Source organism: Aythya marila, assembly GCF_965140915.1.
Source record: "Aythya marila genome assembly, chromosome: 5".
Lineage (NCBI taxonomy): Eukaryota > Metazoa > Chordata > Aves > Anseriformes > Anatidae > Aythya > Aythya marila.
Window position 1 is genome coordinate 5,076,859 of NC_139046.1, and position 26,622 is coordinate 5,103,480.

Genomic DNA, 26,622 nt, shown 5'->3' on the forward strand with positions numbered 1-26,622 from the left:
GGAGTCACAGTGCACACAAATCTATCACGTGCTTGGGCAGAAAGTGAGGAGAATGGATCTTTAATCCCATACCCCAGTAAGGGCAGGATCTGTCAAACAGAGAAATAGCCACCTACTGGATTTCTGCTTTATTTAAAATTCAAATAATCATCTCCCCTTCACATTACATGCAAAAAATGACAGTATAGCAAGTATGCTACCTTAGTAAATACTTACACAGTAAGCCCAGCTCCCTCAGCACTCCTCTCCCATTCCTTTAGAGAGGACCCAAGTTACATAATAATAATTATAAAAACAGCCACTGTCAGTTCAAGCGTTGTGTCCTATTAGCCATGAGGGTAGTCAAGCACTGGAACAGATGTCCTGCAGGTGGTTGATGCACTGTGGGTGTCAGGGTTCAAAGGACCTTTGGACAATGCCCTCAATAACACACTTTAACTTTTGGTTAGCCCTGAAGTGGTCAGACAGTTGGACCTGATGATTGTTGCAGGTCCCTTCCAACTGAATTATTCTGTATTTTTTGCAAATGTTGACTTTTTAAAGAGCAATTAGTGTGTTTCTTGTGTCTTTCAGTTGCACCTGTTTCTATATTTGAGACATCTTGAGCAAACAGCGGACCATCATTTTACAGTCCTAGTCCTGAACTACAGAAGCTTGAATGTTGAATGCTGCCTGCTCTATTTAACGAAAGAAGAACCAAACACCAAAAGTCTAAGTATGTTCCTCAGGTGAAATATATATATATATATTTTTAATTGTAATATTTAGTAAAACTATAACAATTTAGAATCCTTTTGATGCTATCTTAAAATTCTGGGTACACGCAAGGTGTAATTTAAGTGTCACATTTCCAAATTGGGCCAGACTCGTTCAAGAAATTGGGAGCCGAACTGAATGGATTCCCCAAGATTTGAATGAGATCATTTGGGTACTGTGTGCTGACTTTCTAATGTAGCTAACAGAAAATGCTGAGAAAATGCTTGTTGCTTAAGCTCCAGTTCTCCAAGTCCAAGTTTCAGTATTTAAGAGTAGAGAGGAATGCCTCCTTGCACTGAAGTCACAGTCGCACTCCTCCTGGCATTATTGTTTAGCCCTCACTTTTCTTACAAAAGATTGCTTTTGCATCCTTTGCCTCCCTTCCAGCTAAGAGCTCAAGCACTCAGTGGGGGTTACAGAAATTAGGACTTTGCTCCCATCCCTGAAAGAACTCAAGGACCCTCTATTATAATCTTCCAGATGATTGATCTGATCACTCTGCCAGCACCGCTGATGCACAGGGCATTCTGCAGCAAGGCTCTTATTTGACCTTTCCTGTTGAAATTGTTCCACTCTCTGTGGGCTGACCAGTAATTGCATGATTTTCTAGCCTTTTGGTTCAACGCTCGTCTAAAGAGGAAGGACCTGTGTTCTATGCTGCAATGAATGTCACCTCCAAAGAGTGTCCATTCACCAGCCCAGTCTCATCAACCCCCTTTTAGGCAGGCTACTCAGCTGTTGCCTTCTGTCCCCTCCCACCTCCACTCTGGCTCCTTTTGTCACAGCTTTCTTAGTACTCCCTCCTCAGCACCACTCCATTTTTCATCCTTTCTCCTCTTTCCACCAGGATTGTTTCCATTCCTGCACTTAAACTAACATGCTTCAGCAAGGTGATTCACTTACCCTCCACGCCACACCTTACCTTTAATATTGTTGCCTTTCATTTAGGAACTCAGGTAGGAACCAGAGACTATGTTGTAGTCTCTTTTATTATTATTTAGACTGTGCATGCACTATCCTGTGCAGAGCTGAAGCTCTTCCAGAGGAAGAATGGAGAATATACACAATTAAGCTATGTCATGGAGGTTTGAATACTCTGCTCGGAGAGAAAACGTGTGGATAAGGTTCCCACCAGCAGAAATGGGATCTCTGCTCATTGCACTTAATCACTGGGATAGCTGAAAAACCTGCATCTATCATCCATACGCAGTAAGCAAACCCCCAAAATACATACAAGATAATCTTGCTGGCAGAATCCTACTACATTTAGGTACAAGATAAACACCGGTGCTATCAGAAGCCAGGCAGTTAGATATGTGACTACTGATACACTTTACACACAGAAGTGTATTGCAATTCAGTGGGCATTTTGTGAAAACCAAAAGGGACAACTGCTAGAAATCTAGCCTTATGTTTGTACCTTTGACTATCTTCCTCTTTAAGAGAGGCTTGGGATGTACAATACCAAACGTAATTTAAATGAACCATTAGCTAATTGTACTTCAATTTAATTCTATCCTTTAAAGACTAACACATGGTTGAATCTAAAGATAAGGCTTTGAGTTAGCAAATCTGTAACCATTGCAGCAGCTCATCTTCAGGCTACGAGGTTCTGACCTGCTAGACATGATGAAGGAGGTGGGGCAGGACTTGATCCCTTAAACAATAAACTGTTGATTATGAGTAAAAACTTTAACCTAGCTTGCCTTTGTAGACATTCCCAGCCTTCTCAGTGGGTATCTATCCAGGCACTCCTGAAATACTGATTTTGCCTTCGCAGTTTTTTTTTGAGGACAGAGCACTGGCAGCAACCTGGTACTGAGGAAAGAACAGCTACAGCCCTTTGCTAATACACGCTAATAAATACATGCATAATGCAATAATATTAATAAAATGCATGCGAGGCACTAAAACACAGAGCGACTCTTTCAGTGCTGTGGATCATTCCCAATCCCCAAACCCAGGTGACAAAGGCTTACGGGACACCATTTTCCGAATAACATCAGTTAAGCTGTTTGTCAGGTAATGCTGCCTCACCAAGGAAGCAAAGGGAAGTCAAAGTTCAGCAAAACAAAGTAACCTCTTAAGAACATTTTCACTGTTGCTCTGTGTGCACCACCCCAGGGGCTTAGTTACATTGATGCACTTTATTTCCAAGCTGAAATATATTTGTATCATCATTCTTGGGTGCAGAGACCTGGATTGAAGATGTGGGAACACTGCGACATCCACTAAAGAAACCCTAGTCAGTATAACCATGCTGCTCCTGCTGCAGTCAGAGCTTTTATCCAGGCAGGATCATTTCAGGGTAGCAGCTATCAACAAAACGTTCAATCAGCGACACTTTAATCCCTTGTTTGCTTACAGAGCATGGGGAGGGAGAGGCAGGGAGAACTGGTGCCTGAATAGATTTTAAGAATGTATGTTTTCCCTGGATAACAGTGGGTTAAGGTGGCTTGAAAACTGAAGTCCAAGGAAACTGGGGAGCCTGAAAGTAATTTATTAACTAAGTCTCTCTAATACTTGCCTAACCTTTAGTACGATAAATCTGTCTTAAATATTTACACATCTTCCTACCCCCAAAACCTAAAACATGAGGGAAAAATATGTATTTTTTTAATCCTCCTCACTTCAGCCTCAAGGAAATTTGCCCCAAAGACACGAACATCCTCCAGTCCCATAACTTAAAACTCTTAAATCACTCTTCCGATTAAGTGTTCTCTTTCCACACTAAAATGCAAGGAGAAAATGGAATATTTTCAATTATATTACCTTAAAAAGTCTTTTTGTTAGACATTCAAAGAAAAGCCTTAAATATTTAATATGGATGCATTGCTTCTAAGGGCCATAACGTTTATCATCGAAGCATAGCAAACAATCTGGATGTTATTAGTCTGTTATTCCTTTGAAAAAAACCTGGACCTTCCAGTCTTGCTGCCTTATTTGGGCTATTTTTCAGCCTTTACCATTTTAGAATTAGCTGTTAGCCATCTCCAAGGTAACAAGGCATGGGCTATGTAGGAAAAAGCAGTGATGTGGATACTACAAAACATGTCAGTGAGAATATACAAGCATATTTGTTTCCTCCACCTTTGAAAGGCATACAGACAGATCTCCGTGGAGAGCTGGAGCAGCTTTGAACAGCAGCAAGATGAGCAGTGTCCAGTGGAAGGGGCAGGTGTACTGTGCTGCAGTCAGCGCCCAGTAATCCACAGCCTGGGCAGCTGAGAGTTATAGTAGTAAAGAAAAAAAAAATTCAAAAAGAGGCAAGGCAGGAAATTATGTTTTCAAACTGCTGATGGAATTCAAAAGCTAGAGACAAGCCAACAACAACAAAAAGGCACGCAGGCAGGCCTCCTGCCATTTCTGTTCCTTGCTGTTGCCTATAGAAGAGCTATTTTACATCAGCTGCCAGGTTCTGTTTCAGTCTTCATTGCTTGATATCTCAATGTACATGCTAATTCTGACATCCAGTTCCATTTGTTACTGTGTTTTATTAGCGAGAACTGAAGCAAAATGTGTGCGCTAGCTATCAGGATGTTACAGTGGTTACTGACGAAAGTGCACTCTATTTTTTCCTCTGTTCTGTACTCCAGAACGCAGCTATTTGATAATGAAACAGGAATGAGCTGTCATTCGACTGTACTAACAGTGACTACAGAATCTCAGCTATCAGGAGCCTTTCAGCAGAGCACAGTTTTTTCCAAACCAAAGCCACATCATCAGGACAGTCTTCACAAACTTCTCTGTACTCATCCAGCAGCAAGAGAGGCACCATCCCGTGCTTATCTTGTACTTCAGTTGCGTGAATGCCACCAGAGAGGAGCAACCTGCCAGCAAGCTCAGTGCTCGGAGCGATTCATACTTACATCAGGCAACGAAGCCAGTTTTACAGGACCCCCAGGCTTCCCAGAGGGAAACAAGGAGAGCACAGGAGCTGCCTTGGGCACAGGTGCTGCTAATGACACACTCATTTCACTTGTCAAGGAATGACCTGGTAAAACACGAGGCAAACATAACCTAGGGATACGCTGGCAAAGCATCCCTGCCTACCTGAGCTCATTAGCTGTAGCAGTTGACTGCTGTTTGCAATAACCCTCGGCTCCATGCTCTGATAATCAGCAGCCAGCGCTCCAGGAGGCTCCGAATGATCACAAGGCTCTGAGAGGGTGGCTGGTAATGAAACAACTGAAGTTCTTCCTGAGTTAAGAGATACAATGCATCCACAAATACCTCCCTGCTGAAATGAAGTCATCAATCTGGTTACCTGTCAGCAGCAACAAACAAATGAGACTCTAAGAGAGGATGAGGAATAAGACTGCAAACAAAACGTGGCTCTCAAGCAGTATCCTAAGAAGTATCTTTGGAAAGAACATACATACAACCATACCACACGGGTTCATCCATTTTACTTGAATTAAATAAAAAAGTGCATTTCCATATTACACTTTTATTTTGCCTCTGAATCAGTCCTAACAGAAGAAATCCAACTTTCCCAACCCCCCCAAATTTAAACATACCAGCCTGCAGGCCCTGAAAGAGGCTGTATCAGTATTATGCCATTGTAGAGTGAGAAGGACCTCAGAAGCAGACTCCATTGCCAGCCAACACTCGCTAACTTCATGTGTGACCCTTCATGGCTTCCACTTTCCAAACAGCATCTAGAACTCTCTTCGGAGTTGCTGGACATGCACCTTGACAGTAGAAAATCCAAAATGTGTTCCTGCCCAATGAACACTGGCACTGCATACAAAGTCTGAACAGAGGGCTCTTGTCTAACGAGGTTGGCCAAGCAGTCCTGCTTTAGCTGCCAGAGCTTCGTTCTGCTGAATATGATACTCCTGGAATCTCATGGAGATCCTCTGTGTCATTTTTAAATACTTCTGTAGGCAGTGGTCTGAGCAAGTCATCTGGAGGAAAAGGAAAACAGAAAGCTTCAAACAGTAAGTCAACCACCTCCCTAAACAGGACCCAGAATATAATCATCTACAGGGATGTAAGACATGAGATGCAGTCACCTAACCTGTGTTTAGTCTCAAGCTGAGGACTTAATAGGTCACAGTCTCTCTGTGCTGTAGAAAATATTAGGTTTAGCTTTCAAGGAATGCCTGAAACATCTTTTAATATTCATTCTTAATAAAACATCTTAGAACTAGGAGATATTACCATTTTACCCTCGGACAGCTCTTGTGAAACTGAAGTACATAAAACATTCTGCAGTAAATACTAGATCTATTTTTCTCTCGTTTTCCCTTTTTCTGAATTTGTTTTCACAAACACCTATTTTTGACAGCCAACTATGGTGCAGTGTGTTAGCTCAGTTTAACCTTTCTTTGACCTTGATGCTTTTACCTCTATCATTCTTCTTGTACCTGCTTGGTTAACCTTCACAAGAAGCAACCAGGAACCCTCTGAAGCTCTGTCAGCCATCAAGCTGGACAGGGACAGAAATAACAAGGCCTATTCCACAGGTACTGTTATATATTTATTCACTTTTCTGTAACTGTAGAGAAAAAGTTAAGAAATCTATTTCTGAGCTCCAGTTCTACCAATCAGATATTCTGTGTCATGGTTCCAAACCTTGCTATCACTGTAAAAGTCAACAAACTCAGATAAGAAGGAAAGACAACATCTTTGCATGCTTACTAGAAAACCAGAAATTGCTTTGATTCTGCTCAGTATAAAGGGATGTGAAAAGCAGAAGGGCTGGAAGTGAACAAGACAAAGAACCTGAGCACCCTCTCAGTTCCACTCTTCTCTCTCTGCCCGACCTGGCACCAGTTACAGCAAAACCTGTTAAGCAGGAGTTAAGTCTGAGTAGGAAACCAAACGCTGCTGAATTCTGGAACTACCCCAAGCCACATCTTCCCGAGGGCGTGGTATTTGTGATACGGTGCCTGGGGAAGTCTGGACTTGCACTGGGGACTGCTGTAAGGAAAGAGGTCAGGAGCTGCTTTAACAAATGCAGAATCTCAAAGGAAATTCATGGTGGTATTTGTCTTAACTATTTAATAAGAAACTACAACTCGAAATAGGAAATTGGGATTAGATCAGACTAGTGACCCATCTAGATGATTCTGCTGTTTCCAGTAGGGGCCACAGCCAGATGCTTTGCAAGAAAATCCGTAACAGATAAGTATGGAACAAGCTCCCCTCCCGAATATTTCTTCCTAGCCTCCACTTTTAAACAGATGGCTCTTCTACAGCCAAACACTGCTCCTTTGCAGATCATAGAAGGGGAAGCAAAAAACAGACGATCAGAGGCTAAGATTTTCTTTTTTTTTTTTTTTGGATGAGCTAAACAACCTTTACAATTAATTCCTCTCCAATGAGCATTCTTTGGTTTTGAATCCAAGTCTTTAACAAAAGACAATACGAACCCTTATTTTTCAAAGAAATATTAGTAACTCTTTAGCAAAAGAAAGAACTACAGTCTTCTGCTAGAAATCAAATGTCATCCCTCAAAAAATAAAGAGGTTGTGCCCCTAACACTTCTGTCAGGTCTGGTACAGTTCAAACCAGTTCCAAATGTGCTGGTAAAAGCCACTGACAAGACCTTGCTCAGAATTACTCTGACCACCCATAATCAAGAAAAATTCCACTAAAGCAGACACTGAGATCAGGGTAACAAGAAATCGGTCTTGGAAAGCTAGGAGAGCTTTGCTTAGTGCAGCAAAACAAAAGCTGGAAGGAGACGTGATTTTTGCCTGCACTGAGGGGCAGTTGTTAAACTGGTTATTAGACTTGTAACCAACTTAATTAGGAAATGCTGGAACAGCCTCCCAACAGGAGAGAAAAGGTAAAAAAAATATAAAAAAATAAAAATAGACAACTCATCTTTTCAGATGAGTTTCTAATCATTTTTGCAAGTGACTGTACGACAGAGCTCCCTGCAATGCAGAGAACTGGATTAAGCAGCCAGGGTTTCACAGGCCTGTGTTTCTTTGACTCTACAATGCAGCCAACGCAGGTAGGATTCTGCCTGTGGGGAATCAGGTGCAGACTGCAGAGGCATGCAACTTCCATGCCCCTAAAGCTATCACCCATCTGCACAAGAACTTCCTCTGATAGCTCAGAGGATAAAATACACAGAGCTGCATGAAGCAGCCACTGCTCACAGTTTCCTCTGTGTATATACACCAAAGAGAAGGACAAAACCTAAAGAGGCCCTGGTTCATTATTTGTGTGTAGCTGATGATGCAACACATGGAAAGCATTTGGCTTTTTTGTTTATTTTGTCTTTATTTATTTTTTTTTACAGCAGACTGTTAGGGTGCAAAGAAATATCTGTTATCACCTTTGGACGTGTTTACAGAACCAAAGCTACAGACAAACTATTTCCTTTCCTTCCACTAGCACACTTCCTTTCTCACTTGGAAGCTGCGTGCCACAACACCTATGCTCCTCCAAAGACCGCTAGCTAGGTTTTTAGCTGGTTGAAAGACCAAAACCTTCTAAATTACTTTTGAAATTTGAACATAGAACAGAAATTCTACCAAAAGGTAATTAAAAACATAGGAAACATTCACATACCTCTTCTGGTCTAACTTCTCTACTAGTGAAATCCTTTACACAATCTAGGAAGCAGTTCTCTGTGATTTTATTGTATGTTCCCAGGAACTCCTTGAACTATAAATAAAAATTGAACACACAATGAGTGTTAAAAATCTACATCAATTTTTCTTAGACACAGTTTCATGAGCCATCTGGTGACATTAAGATTTAAATGACAAGTCACTAGAAGATGTTACTGTCAGTCATTAGATTCGGCACAAAATGCTGTTAGTGCTCAAATAAACCAGGCGTTACACAGCATCAGTGGTCAGATGTTTAAATGTTGGTTGTTACAGAACAAATCTCATCTCATCTCAGAAGAGAACTGAAAGATCCTTTTCTCCTTCTCCAGGCCCTGTTGCTTTTACTCTATGGGACAAAGCAACACAAGATCTTCAAAGCCACTGCTCGTGAATACAGCATCTTACCTGCTTGATCTGATCAGTTTCCGATATTTGTCCAGCCATATTCTGCTGCCTGTGATTCAGTCACCTGTTCTGAAGACACAACTTGAGTTTGACACAAAAGCACACATCCCAACTGCAACGTCTTACAATAGAATGGAAATTTATACATTCCCAAAATGTATTTACAGGCAAAGTTGCTAGCAAACTTTCAAGCCACCCACTTGAAGGAAAGTTATCTATTTGAAATGTATGCAATTAAAAGAACATCCCAGATAATTCTGGATACTAAATCTTCACAGATCCACCTCGAACTGCTGTCCTTTAAACACTTTTTAAGTATTTCAAACTGTTAAAGTGACTATGGAGGGAAGAGAAAAAATCATAAATGTTTTCAGACACAAAGTAAAAGCAGAGTGGTGGAAAAGCAAGCCCTAACATTATCTAGCCTTGTAATTTCAGTGACTTTAGATGCCATTTGTAAAAACTGTAAGAAAAAGTATAAAAAAGTAACAACTCTGAATCGGTCAGTGTGGATCAGAGAAGCAGACACACTGCTGCTGTGCAGCTGCATTCTCACCAAACCCTTCAACCACAGTGAACGTGCCAGTCTTTTATACAGCAAGTTAAATGCAAGAAATCACAAAGGAGTGAGAACAGCCTTAAAGGAAAACAAACAAACAAATATAAATGGAAGAGTGAGCAGCCAGGGATGCAAGAATTTAAGCAAGCATCCTGAAGGAAGGCTCACATTCCTAATTCGACACCGTAAACAAGTTAAGGCTTGAAAATGAACCTCCAGGCTTCCTAGAACAGTGAAACCTAGTCATTTTTTCCTTTATTTTACATATTACCCAGGACCTTTTGCAGATGATAGCACAAGTTAATGTTATACCTTGAAGAGAACAAGCTCCTTCAGTTTTATTCACTATAGCCAGTGGAAATAAAAATAGTACCAAAGTGTAAATTGTGAAGAGTTCATCTAGCCCTGTAGCAAGGGCAACTTGTAATTATTCTTGCGTTATGCTTTGTCAAATTTTGAGCCAGACATCCGTATTTTAGAAAGCTTAAACTATTCCAGTCCCTCGGCAGGAGTAGGGGGGGGAAGGGAGAGGGTAAGCAGCCTTCTGAACAAGAACAAAAAGACAAAACTTCTACAAGAGAAAGAAAACCAAGCAACTAAACAGCACTATGGAGCTCTTGCAAGTATGCATTCTCCCTCCTCCTCCCAGTAGCAGAATAATTATGATATTTCCCTGTTAAAATTCCACTTTATCACTACATAGGAAGTGTGTGGTGATAGAATTCAGGGACTAAAGATAAGGAACACGCATGAATTTTGCATTTAAGATACCTGTCCCCATGACCACGATTTACCATGGGTAGATAAACTACACAGGCTATTCTTTTAAAAAAGAACCTGCAAAATAAGGTTACTGAGAAGAAACAAAGCATTACTTGGGTTAATGTAAGCTCTAACTTGTTTTAAGAGAAGAGGACGCGATTATCCTCTGGGACAACTAGTGAAAATGGATGGCATCTCCACTCTCATTTCCCAGTCTGTTACAAGAAATGAAAAACAAACAAAAAAACAGACAATTCTGCCAAGTCACTTTAAGGAGATTATTAAACAGGCAACTAAAACACACTGAGAACAGAGAAGACTTTTGTCCTCTCCCAAACACAGAGAGCAAAAAGCTTCAGCTCCTGTCAGTGCCGTTTTCTCACACTGTGTATTGCTTCACTGTCTGTTTATAACAAACCTGATCTTTTGTTCTTCTGTCACTGCTTTGGCAAGCTTGAAGTTCCACCAAGCTGTCACACTTGGGAAATAGCTCCGATTCGAAGCAGCCCAATGGCACTATCTGGTTTTAAATGTCTGAAGCACTAGTCCCTCTACAGGTATTTTACACTTTCTACACTGCAGACAGTGAAATTATATGGCTGTAGTGCCCTGTGAAACACCAAAAAAAGTGATCCCAGAGCCCAGAACAGAACTGGCACAGGACCCAGCTCCTTACCTAGCTGCTCAAACAGCTCCAGCACACCTCGGGTTTAAGCCCACACAGTCTGCCTTACTTTCCTCTAGGATAAATGCAATTTCAAAATTCACCATTGCACCTTTCAACACCTGACACCGAAGGAAGCAGACAGCTCTGAAGGGCAGTGGGTGATGGTGTCAGGGGGCCTCCCGGTCCACGTGCTTTGGATCATGGGGAAAGCAGCAATAGCTGGGGGGTCTCCCTTCTCAAAGGGCCCTGGTGCTCCTCCAGACATGTTTTTACGTACAAGAGAGATGTACTTTGAAAATAAGACTCTCTGAGCCTAATTAACAATTAAGGAGAACTTGGGGTTCAGCCTGTTCAAACCTATTCTCTGTGAAAGCCCAACCCCAACTCCCCGCCCTGTTTGAGAACCTGGAAAGCACTCCTAATATTTCTTTCTGCTGCTGCCATGGAGACTTGAAATCACCAGGTAGTCACAGCTTCTCTTTAAAAAGGTAAAGGTACTTCATTAAACAAAAGCAGCGGTTAGTTTAAGGATCGCTAAGTATGGGTCAATCATCTACCAGGAGCCAGAAATACAAATATCAGAGCTCTCCTAAAATTGTGTACAGGTGAGAACATGATTTCCCCAGCTGTATCTGCAGACTTTTGGAAGCAGAGGGCTCACAAACACAACTCCTAAGCGATAATAACCAAAAATTATCATTATGTACAGCTGAGGAGCCTGCCTCCATTTACACCCAGCCGTTCCTACACGAGATACACGCTGCAAACTCCACTGAGGAACTTGTGCTTTCTTTCCCCACTCACGTAATGAACATTTGTGCCAATTACCTAATCTTGAGTCAACAGGACTCTTCCCATGGAAACTAAACAAGCCCAGCGTTGTGATTTTTATTTTTATTTCCCCCTCAACCTTGTCGCTGGGAGCTGAGCACTGCTGGGAACGGCAGGACGTGGTGCTGCGGGTGACATTGGCAGAGGAGAAAGGCTGGATGAGATGATCCTGAAGGTTTTGTCTTTTCCACCCTTCACGATTCTGGGGTTTTACTGAGGGCGAGACCCAACGGCGAGCGCGGGGCGGGCACCACACACACGAGGCTTTAATTTCATTTTTATTTTGTCCTCTCCCCGCTCTAAGCGCACAACACCACGGAGGCGCCTCAACACGCCTGGAAACGGCACAAAACGGGGCAAAACCCCCACAAACAGCGGCGGAGCCCTCACAGGGACCCCATTCCCGCCACCCCCCCGTCCCCTCACCACAGCGCTCCCCCCCCCCCCCCCCTTCCCGCCGCCCGCGCGCGCACTCACCCGCCCGCCACGAGCCGGCCACGCGGGGAGGGGAGGGAGAGACGCGGGATCCGCCGATTCGCCACCAGGCGTGGCGAATCTGCGAGCGCGACCCCCCACCGCCAGCTTTACCTTCCCGGCCCCCCAGCGCCGGAAGTGGCAGCACCGGGCGCTGTTGCCATGGTAACCGGGTGCGGGCCGCGGCCTAGGCCCGGCCCTGCCCTGAGGGGTTGTGCCCGGATCCTTTCTTTAACCTTTTATTCCCAGACGCAAAACGCCGGGAGCCGCGCTGCGGGAGCCTGATGGACGGGGAAAGCGACTCCAGCATCAGCCAAGACTCCTCGGGCAGCCTCACGGCCGGCGACGTCCTTGTCCGCTCCACCAGCGTCCACTGCGAGCAGCCCCTGGGGGCCGGCGGCCGCCGTCAGGCAGTGGCCGTCGCTGTGAAGAAGCTTCGCGGAGCGGCTTCTGCCGGCCCCGCCGCCCGTGCGGCTCTGGGGAGAGGCCCCCCGGCCTCGCTGCCCGGCCGGGCTCCGTGCGGCAGGCCGGCTGATGTCCTGGCCGGCAGCGCCTCACGAGGTACGGGTGTGGTAGCTTCGCGGCAGGATCATACCGCGTTGGTTCCAGTTATAGGGCGCTTTATAATTTAGGAAGTTATTTCGTCTTCTCATCCTGTCGACATCAGCACTTAGAGGTTGGGCTAAGTGATCGTGGAGGTCTTTTCCAACCTAAATGATTCTGTGATTTTTACAGCGCTTTTTCAAAGGTTGTGTTTGCTTTCTCTAGCTTTTATAGCTATAACTGTGTTTTCCCTGTGGAGGGTGACTCCTGCAGGGTCAGAGCTCCATGAACTGAACTCCAGTCCTGACCCCGCGTTCAGAGTCTGTCTAATCAGAAAAAAATCATGGCCATCAGAGCATCACATTTCAAAATATGTTAGGCAGGAAAGGTGGTAGCTAGCATCAGAGGATAAAACTATCTGTATGCAGGGACCTAGAGGGGAAACTTATTGAAACTCAACAACTTAACCACTAGATCAAGTGTCTGTACTGATGAGTCTTGTGTAGACAAGGTACAAAAAATGAAAAAGTATATCCTTTGCTGTAACTTTTAAAAAACTATTTGTGGTAGCATTAACTATTTATTTATTTTTAATAAAATAATCGTTGTACCTTTTCTTTGTCACAAATTTTACAGTTAAGATGTCGTATTCCCAGCATATAAAAAGCTGTAGCGCTGTACCACGTGCTGTTCAAATTCAAAACTTACACATACAGTGCTGCTGATCTAGCCAGCTACACTATTCCTTGTATTTATTTACTGACTTTTAAAAAATCAATTAGTCTTTGTAAATTACAGTCTTTGGAGTTTAGAAAGGGATTTTTGTAAGTTTTTGAGGATCAGGGCTCAAACAGCTTCAACAGGTGTTAGTTTCATAGTGCTAGGAAGGCAGACTAGTCTGATAGTAATAAAATGTGTACCGTACTCAGTGTCATTCTGTAAGATGTGCCATATAAGTATTACTGTCTCTCTAAACAAGTAATTTTCTGTGTTCCTATGATTCTTAGACTTGATTTTTCACTAGACATTGTTGATTTTTCAGGTGCTCTGTTTCTTCAATGAGTTTTTAATGTACTGTAGAACAAGCCTATAATCCAGTTTCACAGAATCTGTTGACATTTGGAAGTTTCAGGTTGATGACTGTGGTCATTTGTGTTAGGAAAGTCATTATATTTGGATATTCAACGATACAGAGAAGAGCTTGAGATTTGAGTTAAGAGACAATGAGAATGCATTCAAAATCATGGTAACTACAATAAAATTGCTTTTATTTTAGGAGTCCAAAGTGCTAAAGGACACCCAGAGCATCTTCCTTCAGTAGAAACTGCTGCAGAGCCCCTGTTTGTATCACAAATGGTAAGAAAAGTTACCGTAGCTTCCTGCAATCTTGGAGTAAGAGAACAGTGTTTTTCTCAAAAAGTTGCAGCTTCTGTAAAAGCTTAGCAGATCTTCCTGCTGAAGTGTTTGGAGGAGATTTATTTACTGCACTGCTACCTGTTGCATAGTTAATACCCAGGTATAGTTTTAAATGTTAGTGCAATTCCTCCTTTGAAAATGCTGTTGCACATTGCACAATATTTGTTAGAAAAACCTAAAGCTTCTTGTTTCGTTGGTGTTGTTTTGTTTTCCTCTTCTTAAAGTAGGTATTGAAATAGGCATCAGTTTATTTGGAACTCTTTAATGCTTATAATTAAAAGATTAACTTTTCTTTGATTCATTTATTGTGTCTTCCGTGCAGTGTAGACTTGTCTAGAGGGCTTCCATTCAGTAATGAGCATGCCTGAGGATAAAATGAGTCTGCAATGTGAAAAGATTGCAGCAAAGTCCCCTCATGGCTCAGTAGACTTAGTAAGATGAATGAAAGTTCTCAAAAGTATGGTGCAGTACTGTTTTACAATGCAACACCATCAAACATGGTTAAGGAAGAGATTTTTACCTTTCTAACTTAGCTTTCTGACTCCTTGGTGACTCTGATTATTGATGGTTTCCACTTCAAGGAAATTCATCTCCGTCCCTTCAGTTCCACAGTCAGTGGCACATGAGCTTAATTCTATGAGCATGGCCAGTCCCGAATTATTTGAGATTAGGTACATCAGGTACAAAGCCTGAATATTTGTAATTTCGCTATTACTTCTTTGGCTATAAATGAGAACAATACTTTTTTTTTTTTTTAAATCAGCACTCAGAATACATACATTAATTGTGTTTGTACTTTTTGTTCCTAAAATGTCTTGTGAGTTCTTGACTACAAAGCCCACATGGTTCTGTGGTGGAGGTAAGCCTTAACGTATCTTGTTTCATGACCATGTGTTACTACTGTGGAATTCCTTATACTTAGGTATTCAGAAATTCCATCTGCTTGTAAAATTTTGGCTACTGTTACCCTGTTACCACAGGCTTTGATGTGTGCTTTTCTGCTCTTCTTGTTTTGAAGGGTTATCCTAAAGAAGCTGCAGTACAAGAAAATTGTTCAGTGCTGCTGGAAGATAGCAGAAGCCCTAAAGGTAAGACAAGTTGCTATACTGAGACAGCCCTTTTTTCATAGGAAGATTGATTAGAGGGAAAACAAGCTTTAATTTTATCTTGGATATTCTTCAGTATAGAAAATTTTGAGTGCAAATATTCAGAGGTGTCTTTGCTAAAAATGGAGGTAATTGTAATTTACATTTTTAAATGTTGCAACTACAAATGTATGTGTTCTGCAAGCAACCTACACTATAAAGAGTATATTTTTAGCTGCCTAGGAAATCGCATTGTTGATGCCTTTCCCTTGGATAAGGGAAAGTTCCCTTTGGTTTCTTGGATATCCGTGGCTGGGTAGAGAAAAGGAACAAGAATTGTTACGTCTGTATAAGGCCAAGAAGCAGTACTTTAGTTTCCTCTTCTGTGACTTGCAGAGGTAGCGACTGGCTGGCTTATCAGCATGGCTAATTAGCAGGAATGAAACTGTGAACCTGCTGCATCTTGGGTCAGTACCTCTGCTCAGTGAACAGTAGATGCAGGAGAGACTGCAAACTTTGTAGCATGATTAATAGCTATTAAAATATTTTGTTGTTATTCATGACGACTATGAGAAAACACATTCACAGTTCTAAAATACCGTTTTAATTACATTAATTTCAAGTTGAAATTTGCAGCGTTTTACTAAATGGGTAGTCTGAGCTCTAGCTGCCTTTTATATAGCAATCTCTTTAACATTTTACAAAGTTAAGGTAACGTCATTGTCATTTTCAGAGCATAACAAAATGTGTTTTAGTGATAACGACATTTGATACCATGTAAAAATGTTACCTGAAGCTTACTGCCTACCTGTTACTTCAAAAACACTTTGTGTCTACTTCTACAATAGATGCTTTGTGTCAGTTAACCTAACAAAATGTTTTTTTGTCCTTCCACACAGATGATGTTTTTATTTCTCAGTATGCTACTGGACAGAAGGAGGCTTTGAGAGCAGTATTAAAGCAAAAGTAAGTCTGTGTTGTTCTATTTTTGTGTGTACAGTACATACTTCCTCAGTTTCTTCCAAAATATATATAGCTGGTAAGGAAGAATTATTATTTATTTTATTATATTATTTATTATATATCATTTATTTTTCTCTGTTAGCATTTTTCTGTCTATGAAGGTGTTTTCAGTTTATTTTGTCAATCAAGGGTCACGAAATATCTTTTTTATTTTGCATATCTTTGTAATGTCTTTAAACTACTTGAATTAATGTTTTCATGATACAAGAGCCAGGCAAGATTTGTTCCAACGGATAAGCCATCTAGTACCAAACTCATATAGGAGGTTTTTAAAGACCTATAAGAATATATGCTGTTTATCCATAGGCTGGAAATCTTCAAAATCAAAAATTATTTGGGAAGACTACACAAAATATAACCTGTAAACACATCCTTCGTTGTGGTTGCAGTCATCACATGAAAGTGCTTTTTATACTATAAACCATAACATAACCCCAAGAAATTTCTTGTGCCATACTAAAACATCAGAAAATTTGTTTTTTCTTGGATATCAAGAAGAAGGAAATGAAGGAGAAATGCTTATATATGTAGTGATTCCAGTGCTAAATGTAGGAAACCATTTGCTTGGAGGGCATTTTGATGCTTTCTCATTGCTTTCAATGCTTTTTATAGGAACTTGTTTATTTTTACAGAACTCAGAATACTCCTGTATTTAAGGAGGTGAAGGTACAGCTCTTAGGAAATGCTTCCACTGAAAGAAAGGAAACTGTTACTCAAGACACCAGGCCAACACACAAGGAAGCTGATTCTGCAACAACCATCGCAGCAGCAACTGCTGCTGCCATTGCTACCACAGCTCCGCTTCTCAAAGTAAGTAGCTTGTGGCAATATTAGTTCTTTGCCCACTTTGAAATAATAGATCTTCTAAGGAAGGTTGAAGTGATTGATGGCAGAACCAAAGAAAACTGAATATTTTCTGTGCTAGTGATTTCAGACTTACCATTACAGCAGAGAAAGCTAACTTGGATTTGACCAAGCGGGTTTTGGCTGACTATGGACAGAGACCATTTAATTTATCCTTTAGAAGAATTTAGTAGTACTGCTAAGCCACCAGACATTAAGGCCAACTGGTATTTTTTTGTGTCTTTTGGGAAGCAAATCCATCCGTGATGATGGGAAGGGTGTTTTGCTTTCTTCACGCTTGCACCTCTTTTACAGTAAGGTGGTTTTTGTTTGTTTGTTTTCCACAGGTTCAAAATGATTTGGAAGCAAAAGTTAACTCGGTTTCAGCATTACTTCATAAACTACAGGAGACTGACAGACACCTGCAGCGTGTTGTTGAACGGCAAACAAATACGAAGACTCAGTATGAGAATCCCCAGTGCCATGAAAGAGTTGGTGAGCTTGAAAAACAAATGAATACTTTAATGCAGCAACGGATCCAGCATTTGGAAAAGTTACAGGAACAACAAATGAATATTCAGGTATCTATGTAAGGTGGCAAAAGCTTTTGCTTAATCATTTCTTCCAATCTCAGTGTTAATATTATAACCATTTGTTTTTAAAATTTGATTTAGATCTTAGTTTTAGAAAGAAAGAATGATCCAGAGGCCAGTGCATAAGCCACAAGCTTTCTGGGGAAAAGTTTATTTCTGGTTCTGGAAAATCTGAAATCTACCAGTTCGAGATTGCTGCTGCACCCCTCACCCCCAGTAATGCTTCTGTCTGCAGAAAGTTAATGCAAAAATTGCGGGAATGAGAACATTTCGCTAAGAAATCGGTTAGACCTTTGCTAATTGAGGGAACTTTCATTTAATAACTAGCTGGTCAGACTAAAAATCTAAGGATAACTACAGTTTGTTTCTTTGGACAGTCTTGCATGCTTCTTTGAAAGGAAGAGATATGCAACCATATCTGTGTTCTGTGGCTGCTGTAAATGCTTTTTTTTTTTCTTCTAAATATCATGCCAAAATCTGATTAATATGATTACATGATAAGTGCTCATGTTTAGAGTTTTGAGAAACTAATGTATGTATAAGAAATTCATTATAAATCTTCTCTTTTAGTCTCATCTCATTAGCTCTGTAGTCAACATGGGTGGCTTACAGCAAATTGGCCTACCATCTTCCAGTCTTGTGACAAAACAGCCTGAGAAGGCAGAACAGCAATTGCTTACTAACAGTGAAGTATCTTCATGTCAGAAGAATTTATTTTCTACCAGAGGTCCACCTGTCCCAGGTGAAGACAAATTCTTAATATCTTAATGTCAGTGTTAGTTTTGCATTGATTTTATTTCAGTTAATACTAGATTACACACTGCACTAGCAGAGAGTAGTAAACATTTCTTCTGTATAATTGATTTCACAGCATAATATAGTATATATCATAAAACACTTATTCTGAAAATGTTCCAGTTTAAATTAAAGAGAGAGTTTGGTGCTTTCTAACTGCATAGTCTGCACCAATTTGATTTTGTTTGTGAGGCCTAGATTTACACAAAATAACTTTTCTGAGAAGTAAACTTTGTAGAAGCTTGTATTGAGCTAGCTCATAGTATTAGTGTTTTTTTTCTTGCTTTGATCCTTTTATGATAGTACTTGGAAATATGACATTTTTTTTCCTGTTTATTACAGAACTAGATAAAAAATTACTTTGCATTTCTGTGAAAATTTCTTAATGTTGGCATGCATTTTTTCTCCAAATTTGTTTTCATATTAAGAGAATTCTTAACATATTTACATAACTATATATATTTTTCCCCCCTCTGAAGCCTATTCAAGTCAATTCCAGAGTAGTGGCATTCATACACAAAAATCTCCTCTAAAGACACCAGTTCCTCGGAGTTATGTTCCAGAACCTGTATCAAAAAATGTGAAAATCTCAAGGAAAGAAAACCCTATAACAGAAAAGGAAAATGTTCCCAAATCCACACATGAAGGTATGGTGAGTAAGTTACTCCTGTCCTTCAGTGGCATGAACAGTATGGTCTGGGGTTTATTCTGTGTGTTCCTCCCTTTTTTGAGGTGTTGTGTTGCTAGCACTTAGATGCTTACACTCAGAATATTGGAAAGTGCGTTTGGGAAAGGTTCATGTTGGAAATGTCAGCTACTCATAACCAACTAAAGATTTAATGACAGTACCGTGCTATCCTATAGCTTTAGACAGAATTTGTCGCCGAAATATACTGTGACCTGAAAAGTTAAAGACAATGACTATTCATTGTCAGGTTTAAAGAAGATGATATAAAATAATGTAAAATGGGAAAGCTACTCAAGAATTTCGTTATCACCAGCTTAATTTACTTTTTTTTTCACACAAATGCATCCACAGGGTCTCTGGGTTACAGTAATTAAAATAGTATGTGCAAAGCAAAATGAGTCATTTTCTTTTACTAATTGAGATCAATTTAGTGGTGTGAAACTTGGTTTTGAACATTTCGTCAAAAAGTAAAGCACCTTTTTAGTTGGTGTTTAGGAGAATTGCTTGAGGATCTAAGACAGAAGAAGGCCATTTAAAAGATCCAGGCATTGTACTTGTAACATCACGGACAAAATGCCAGTTGGTGTCTTCATCAGATTTTTCTTAGATTGCTGCTTCTGTCTCTCTTTTTTTCAATGCTGTTACTTTGTTCTCTGGGCCCAAGAATAAAAGAAGCCAGGTGAAGGAAGAAGAACAAATCTGTGACCCTATGGACAAAATGTTCCTCTGTGACTCTGTTAATTGCTTGTCATGGTTTCATTTATCTGTTTTTTGACCCTGCTAATATAAAGCAATCACAGTAAGATAGATCTGTGTGAATGTTTTTATGTGATTTATCATATCTAAAGTAAGCGTTTATTTAAAAAAAAAAAAAAGCAACGTTATTTTTGCTATCCTTGTTGGGTGTTACAGAATAATGAAATACTTGGAAAGGAAAAGAAAAAGTCGATCAAAGGGCTGGAGCACCTCTCCTATGAAGACAGGCTGAGGGAGTTGGGCTTGTTCAATCTGGAGAAGGGAAGACCTTAGAGCATCCTTCCAGTACCTAAAGGGCGCCTACAGGAAAGCTGGGGAGGGACTCTGTCAGTGAAAGTACAAGATGTAATGGTTTTAAATTAAAACGGGAAATTTAGATTACATCTGTAAGGAAGAAATTCTTTACTAGGAGAGTCAGACAGTGGAACAGGCTGCCCGGAGAAGCTGTGACTGCCCCATCCCTGGAAGTGCTCAAGGCCAGGTTGGATGGAGCTTTGAACAAGCTGATCTAGTGGAAGGCGTCCCTGCCCATGGCAGTGGGGCTGGAATTAGATGATATTTAAGGTTCTTTCCAATCCAAACTATTCTGTGATTCTATGAAAAGAAAGTATTATATGTATTGAACAAACTTAATGGTACACATAACTTTTTCCTCTGCTGTAGGTGGAGGGAGACTTCTTGAGCATATTCTGAATCCTCAAGAAACTCTAGTAAGACAAAGGGATCCTTCTGAGAGGGCAACGTTAAACAATGATCAAACGGGCTGGCATTCCATGGTAGACAGGTAAATAACTGCAACAACCCTAAAATGAGGAAGATTTTTTTTGTTTGTTAATTTTAACGAGATTGATGATGTAACTGAATCACTGGGGTGGTTCTTGAGTCTGATAAAGCTATGCTTGAAGTAAAACACTGGAGCCCAAGCATTTCTGTGATGGTTTTGCGTTTCTGTCATACTGAAAGCAGATGAAAGCTAGTTGGCGGGCAGGTTGTAACACCATTCTCAGAGGTGAGTGGGTATCACTTGGAGTGCTTTTCTGCCTTCTGAACATATTTCTTCTATCCCAGTGGCTTGGGGAGTAGTGTGAGGAAGCTGGCTATGCAGCATTCTCTTGTCAGTGAGACTCTAAGCTGTCTATTTATGGGAGCTGTATGAGAATACTTTATTGGGAAGGAGCAGCATCAGTTTCCAAGCTTTAGAATAGGTTAAGAAATTTTCTTAGCTATCAAATTTGAAACACATTTTTCTTCAGGCAATAGTTGAATGTCATGATTTCAGTAATATACTGAGAAATACCTAAAGATGTACTGCCTTATGATGGTATGAACAAATATATGAATTGTTTCAAATGGACAGGTTTTCAAAGATAAAATGCTGCTCTGCTAGATCTGAATTTTAAATGCAGTTTCACTGTTCAAAATGCAGTCATACAGCTCAAGGTGTTAAGCAATAAACAGAGAACTCGGTAACCTGTCTGTAACCTAAGATGAAAAAGCAAATTCTGTTTTGCATAAAGGTTTGGTAAGTTCATGTGCAGTGTCAGCCAGCTATTTTTTTGGGCTATGCGAGGAGCCATGAAACTTACAATAACAAGTATTTCTCCTATCAGGCCTACAGCTTCGCATGTAGACTCATGCCCTGCTTTTGAAAGACCCTTCCAAAATTGCAGTTCGATTGAGAAAACGGTGAAAAAAACAGAAGATTTACTTGAAGATCTTGGCCAGTTAAGAGAACAAATGCACAACATTGTACAGGTAAAGTACATTGTGTTAGAATGTCCCAGAGTTTGAATAAGGGGAATAAAAATTGATGAGAAAAACTTACAAGACTGACATTTGTTCACAATAGCATGAAATAGTGGTTTTTTTGTTTGCTTGTTTTGTTTTGTTTTTATGTGGAAGGGATTTGAGCCTGGGTAATGGTGTACTGTAGAGGCACTTACTGACATTCTACCATATATAAGATAGTGGGGAAAAAAAAAAAAGATTTATTCATTTTCTTCAAAGGTATTTGGATATTTTCAGTGCTTGTTTTCTGATGGTTCTCTTCCTCTGATGTTAGAGCTAGAGCTGATGTAACAGCTCCATTTGGGAAAGCTTGATGTTCTACTCATGTACTTTAGCATTAGGGATGATTTAAGCAGATTCCTTTCTCTTTTTGCCATTTCTTTATGTAAAACGTTGCTGTATCTTCAGAAAACATAGCTTAATCTCATCGTGTCTTACAGTATAGTTGATACAGTTGATACCCCATTTCACAGATTTTTGTAACATGTTAGTGGACGGCATTTTTAACTTTTCTTATTAGTAAGAGAGCCAATGTCACTTGCCCCTTTTACATCACAAATATCTGCATGTCACTACTCCTAAAAACTTCAGTTGAATAACATACCCTAGTATAGGCAAAGAACAGGGTGAGACAGGAAAAGGAAAGGTGGGTAAGAAAGAGGGGATGTAAATGGTTTCAATTTTTTTCTTTCTTTTAGAAAAAATGTCACTAGGAAGACAAAGATGACTTCAACAAATGTAGTGTTGAGTCAACTAGGTACTTAGCTAATGACTTTTCATTGCTTGAGATCTGTAGAGTTACAAAATAAATGCTTGGGATGAATGACCACTAGCTTACGATGAGCAACTGGAAGGTCTGAGGTAAGTGAGATAGGTGGAGATGGATCAGAAGGTGGTGCTCTAACCCAAAAGAAGTGTTTAGTGAGGTTTAAATGTTCACAAGAAATTCATTGTGCCCATTTAAATTGATTGGATATCCACTCTAGATTTTACCTTGACAGCTCTGTCTTTTATGTACATTTCAGTATCTCTTCTGTCTTTTTAGGAAGCAGATTTATGGAAATCAGACATGAATGATCTTATTAAGGTATACTTTGAACTTATTTTTTTAAGAGTATAGTACTGAAACTGTTTTGAATGAGCTTGCAGTGAGATAACACTATGGTAACTATTGCATATCTTTCTTTTTTAAAAAAAAAAAGTTGCTGTTATGTACAGATGACATTACTCAGAGTAAGATGTAACTTGTTCATTTTCTTATCTTATTCAGTCTTCATGAGCTATCTTGAGGGAATGATGTAGAAGTCAGAAAGTTTCCTCCTCGAACAGGCATGGTGTGGAATGCTAATTTTGCTAATATAATTGCCATTTCATGCTCTGGGTCTAATAAGCAAGTCTACATCATTTTAAGGTTGAATGTGTATCTGTATTTCTTAGATGAAATTCATAAGAATACATAAGTAAAAAGCTGATAGTTGCTTCATTGTTTCTTATGAAAATTAAAAAAAACAGGGGGAGAGGATAATAGTGAATGCTGAGGTGTGGTGGTTTGCTCTTAAAACTTACATATATTGCCTGGTGCTTCTTGGGACAACGATGCCAAATGAGTGCATATATTTAGTAGTCTTCTGTTTTTTACTATGTTTTTAATTATACTTTACTATTACGTGAATAGATTTCCATGTAGTACCTCCTGCATATATCCAGAGTGCCACCTTTTCACGTACTTGCTTTGTTTGCATTGCTTCTCCTAGTTGCTATGTTATAGATTAGCATCTGAGACCTTTTAGTTCTTATGCCTCTTGACTTTTAAATGTATTTGCATTCTACTGAAAGTTCTTGTGTGATTGAAGCTGCTGATAGTACACGTGGACAGTATCTCATCTGCTGGGACTTGAACAGATAACAGATTAATAAGAATTCTGATCAGTGTGTAGCAAACTGAATTAAAAGCTCTGATTAAAAGGTAGTGGTTCTGTTTCTATTTCAGTCAAAAAAAACTGCTATTGCATCTGATCTTCCTGAACATCGTCAGCTCATTAAACCGTCCATCCTTCAAAATGTTAAAGCACCAAAATCTCTACTGAGGGATGCTGAAAGGATTTTGAGAGGAGTTCAAAGCAGTAAAAAAGTTCTTGAAGAAAATTTGGAAGCCATTATTCGCGCAAAAGATGGGGATGCCATGTATTCATTTATTAATGCCTTGACAACGAACAGGTTAGACCCTATTATTCAAAGCTTTGTGTGACTATTCATTCCACATGCTCACCTTTTATTACCTCTCCTACAAATTTTTGAATGCCATTTATTGAAGAACTAGTGCAGTTCCCTGGGGGAAAGAAAGTATGTATTGATTGACTCTTCTTAGAAGTCATAATGTGATACTCTTAAACTTGAAATGTTTTTTGAACCTTGTGATGTGAATTTAATTTTTTTGATAGGTACCTGTTACTTCTTTGGATGTTCTGTGCTCCGGAACTTGAAGCTGAATTCTCAGACTGACAACTGGACAAACTGTTCAGCTGTCAGTAGCAGGGACTAAAAAACTCACTTAGCTTTTTGTAGACAATTTGCAGTAATAGGAAGACAAAAGAATAACATCATCATTCAGAGCTGAAGAGGCTTCGTAAGCCTGTAAATGTTAAAGAATTAGTCATCACACAGAAGATCTTTTGTTTTTTGAACTTTTGCTTGTCAATTGGTAGTCAGTTGTGTTAAATACATGTATTTCAATCAATCATAGTTTTCCAACTGAAATATTGAGGAAGGTGACTCTTCATGTAAAGATCTTTCAGATATGATATCTGCTATAATTATCTTTTAGAAGAAGTGATAATCTTTGTCATCTGCTTTTTATCTTTTGAGTAGAAATGTTTTTGTAGTCCTGTTTTACCAACTTCTGATCAAAATAGGAACTGACACGTGGCTTCCACTTGTTCGTAGATCTTTGTAATAATGTTAGTATGTATCAACAGGAGAATTTTTGTAGGTGGCATCATGTAAGAACACATTTAGGCTTAGGAAGTTCAGGTAAAGTATGCTCAGTGTCTTTTGGAGACTGTAGACATGCATAATCCTACTTTCTCTGTGTTCTGGGTTTTTGTTTCTATGTTTGTAGAAAAGGAACATGTTCCACTACATTCCCAGGAATGGATCAGTGCAATTTAAGAAGCACTGTCCTAAAATATTTCCTTCTTTTATTTCAGAGATATGTCGGAGGAGATTCGTATCAGAAAGACTGTGGATGAGTGGATTAAGGCAATCAGTGCAGAAATCCAGGTATGGATTTCTGGGGAAAAAATCAGTTCAGGTTTCTTGCATCATGCTTTTACATCTCACATTGTTCTTTCATGTTGATAATTAAGCATGATTCATTCACAGCTTAAAAACATGAGAAAACTGCTTATAATTACTGGTGTGTAGTTTGCTATAACACAATATTTGCCTCTGTTCAAAAACATTCATTGCTTAATGAAAATCACTTGGTCGCAGTTGCTCGCTAACATAAAAAAACAGGCCACTTCTTAGATCTTCAAAGTTATCCACAAACTCCTCTGATAGCCTTGAAGATAAAATCTCCTTTTGCTATGTTTGTTTTATCTTTAGGCTGAAATGGTAAGAAATGATATGGAGCAAGTGAAATATGATCAAAAGGTCCCATGGATCAGGAGAGCCCCGAACATGAAGGCTATGAAGACCAATAAAGAAAGTAAATCAAAACCTCAGAAAATTCAAGGATGCTCAACAAAGAAGCTTTTATCTGTAGCTAAGCCATTGCAGAAGCAAGCAGAAGATAAGATGAGCAAACAGAGTTTTAGAACTTACTTTTCTTCTGAAAGTTTGCAGAGGAAGGAAAAAAGGGCAGATGTGAGTTCCCAAATAATTACTTCCTTTTTGGTAATGACTGCTTTGCTTTAGGTTGTAGAATGTGTGTGAAAAAAATGTTTGTGTGACTAGTAATTTTAAATGAAAACGATGGTCCTGTACAGTGTTTTTTTTCCTTGCCAGATTTGTCCTTGCATAACAATGTAAAATTAATTGTTATGTTACAAATTTGGATTATCCAGAACCTGCTATTTCATCTGGCTGTTGGTGTTCTGTATACAGAAGTTTCAATGTGTGCATGCAATGTCATTTTGCAAAGCTTCTTTCTTTTTTTATCCCTAGACTTTAGTAGCACTACTCTTGTTTTCAAATTTTCATACATTAAGAACTGTAAACACTTTTTTTTTTTTTTTTGTGATAGGAACCTGTTGGTCAAAGTGCAGTGGTACAAAATGAAGAGTATCTCAGCCAAATTTATGGAAAACCAGTTTACCAAGGCCATCGTAGCACGCTTAAAAAAGCACCGTATCTGAGATTCAACTCTCCCTCTCCCAAGTCTAAAATTCAAAGACCCAAAGTGATAGAGTGTGTTAGAGGTAAGTGATTCCTAAATGTCAACAATGTGTTCCTTCCCATTTTTTTTTCTATTAGGAATTCCTTATATTCTTTGTGTTTCTCTGCTCATTCTTTGTGTTTCCCTGCTCTTTAATTTAATGCTTAAGCAAGTGCAGTAGGGTTTTAAGATACTCCTTTCAAAGCTAAACAATAACAGCAGGTCTTCAGATTGGTTTGCCATGTACCTCGCTTATTTTGGATTGTCCAATTCATGCTTACACTACTGTGTTCATTAAGTTTAGAAATATATTTATTATTGCACAAGTCTTAAACTGAATTGCTGAAAGTAATTACATGAGTGCCTGGAAGTTGAGTGTGTTGAAAGACTAACCCAGCTTTTGATAAAGGTTAGTGAGGGATGTGTATTCCTTGTGTAAGATTTATCCAGTCATGTCATTTAATTGGCTTGACTTATTCAGAGTTAAGAAAATTTTGGAGATTTGGAAAATTAAAGAATCCTGATATTGCTTTTTCTACCTCTAATATGTGAATTAAAAAATGCAAATTGAAATTGATTGGGATGAAGATGACATCTATTAACCTGAAAACATTGAAAGACATTAATTAGAAGCATTGTTTCAGCTCACTAAATAGAGAGAACTCTTCTTTTGTTACTCGTCA

The 26,622-nt window shown here is 39.6% G+C and overlaps 2 protein-coding genes across 5 annotated transcripts in view; one reads left to right on the forward strand and one right to left on the reverse strand.

Moving 5' to 3' along the window:
* Positions 1 to 5,114: 5,114 nt before the first annotated feature.
* Positions 5,115 to 12,400, reverse strand: TIMM9 (translocase of inner mitochondrial membrane 9). Of its 4 annotated transcripts, none has more exons than XM_082760960.1 (4): positions 12,268 to 12,400; positions 8,739 to 8,807; positions 8,290 to 8,385; positions 5,115 to 5,666 (listed from the first exon to the last, which is right to left on the reverse strand). In XM_082760960.1, exons 2-4 carry the CDS (start codon positions 8,775 to 8,777, stop codon positions 5,532 to 5,534), a joined length of 270 nt encoding a protein of 89 aa, XP_082617086.1. In that variant the 5' UTR covers positions 8,778 to 8,807; positions 12,268 to 12,400; the 3' UTR covers positions 5,115 to 5,531. The 4 variants fall into 4 exon arrangements, with proteins under 4 accessions (XP_082617086.1, XP_082617085.1, XP_082617088.1 ...); XM_082760959.1 differs by lacking the exon at positions 12,268 to 12,400 and adding an exon at positions 12,035 to 12,100; XM_082760962.1 differs by lacking the exon at positions 12,268 to 12,400 and adding an exon at positions 12,035 to 12,058 and having other exon boundaries at positions 8,739 to 8,802.
* KIAA0586 overlaps positions 12,316 to 26,622 on the forward strand; it is a gene marked incomplete at its 5' end in the record, with an annotated part of 70,064 nt that continues 55,757 nt past the window's right edge. The window contains 15 exons of the mRNA XM_082760958.1: positions 12,316 to 12,592; positions 13,851 to 13,930; positions 15,009 to 15,078; positions 15,975 to 16,041; positions 16,731 to 16,908; positions 17,289 to 17,522; positions 18,105 to 18,276; positions 18,809 to 18,976; positions 20,437 to 20,557; positions 21,384 to 21,528; positions 22,607 to 22,648; positions 23,552 to 23,778; positions 24,768 to 24,840; positions 25,168 to 25,428; positions 25,808 to 25,982. Coding sequence (XP_082617084.1) covers positions 12,316 to 12,592; positions 13,851 to 13,930; positions 15,009 to 15,078; positions 15,975 to 16,041; positions 16,731 to 16,908; positions 17,289 to 17,522; positions 18,105 to 18,276; positions 18,809 to 18,976; positions 20,437 to 20,557; positions 21,384 to 21,528; positions 22,607 to 22,648; positions 23,552 to 23,778; positions 24,768 to 24,840; positions 25,168 to 25,428; positions 25,808 to 25,982 — 2,290 coding nt within the window. The remainder of the gene's footprint in view (positions 12,593 to 13,850; positions 13,931 to 15,008; positions 15,079 to 15,974; positions 16,042 to 16,730; positions 16,909 to 17,288; positions 17,523 to 18,104; positions 18,277 to 18,808; positions 18,977 to 20,436; positions 20,558 to 21,383; positions 21,529 to 22,606; positions 22,649 to 23,551; positions 23,779 to 24,767; positions 24,841 to 25,167; positions 25,429 to 25,807; positions 25,983 to 26,622) is intronic.

Excerpts from the sequence above, each read along its gene's own strand:
- TIMM9 (XM_082760960.1), bottom strand. The coding sequence starts at position 8,777 with ATGGCTGGACAAATATCGGAAACTGATCAGATCAAGCAG. Across the intron at positions 8,386-8,738 it reads AAACTGATCAGATCAAGCAG|TTCAAGGAGTTCCTGGGAAC; the intron begins GTAAGATGCTGT and ends TTTTATTTATAG. Across the intron at positions 5,667-8,289 it reads GAGAAGTTAGACCAGAAGAG|ATGACTTGCTCAGACCACTG; the intron begins GTATGTGAATGT and ends CTTTTCCTCCAG.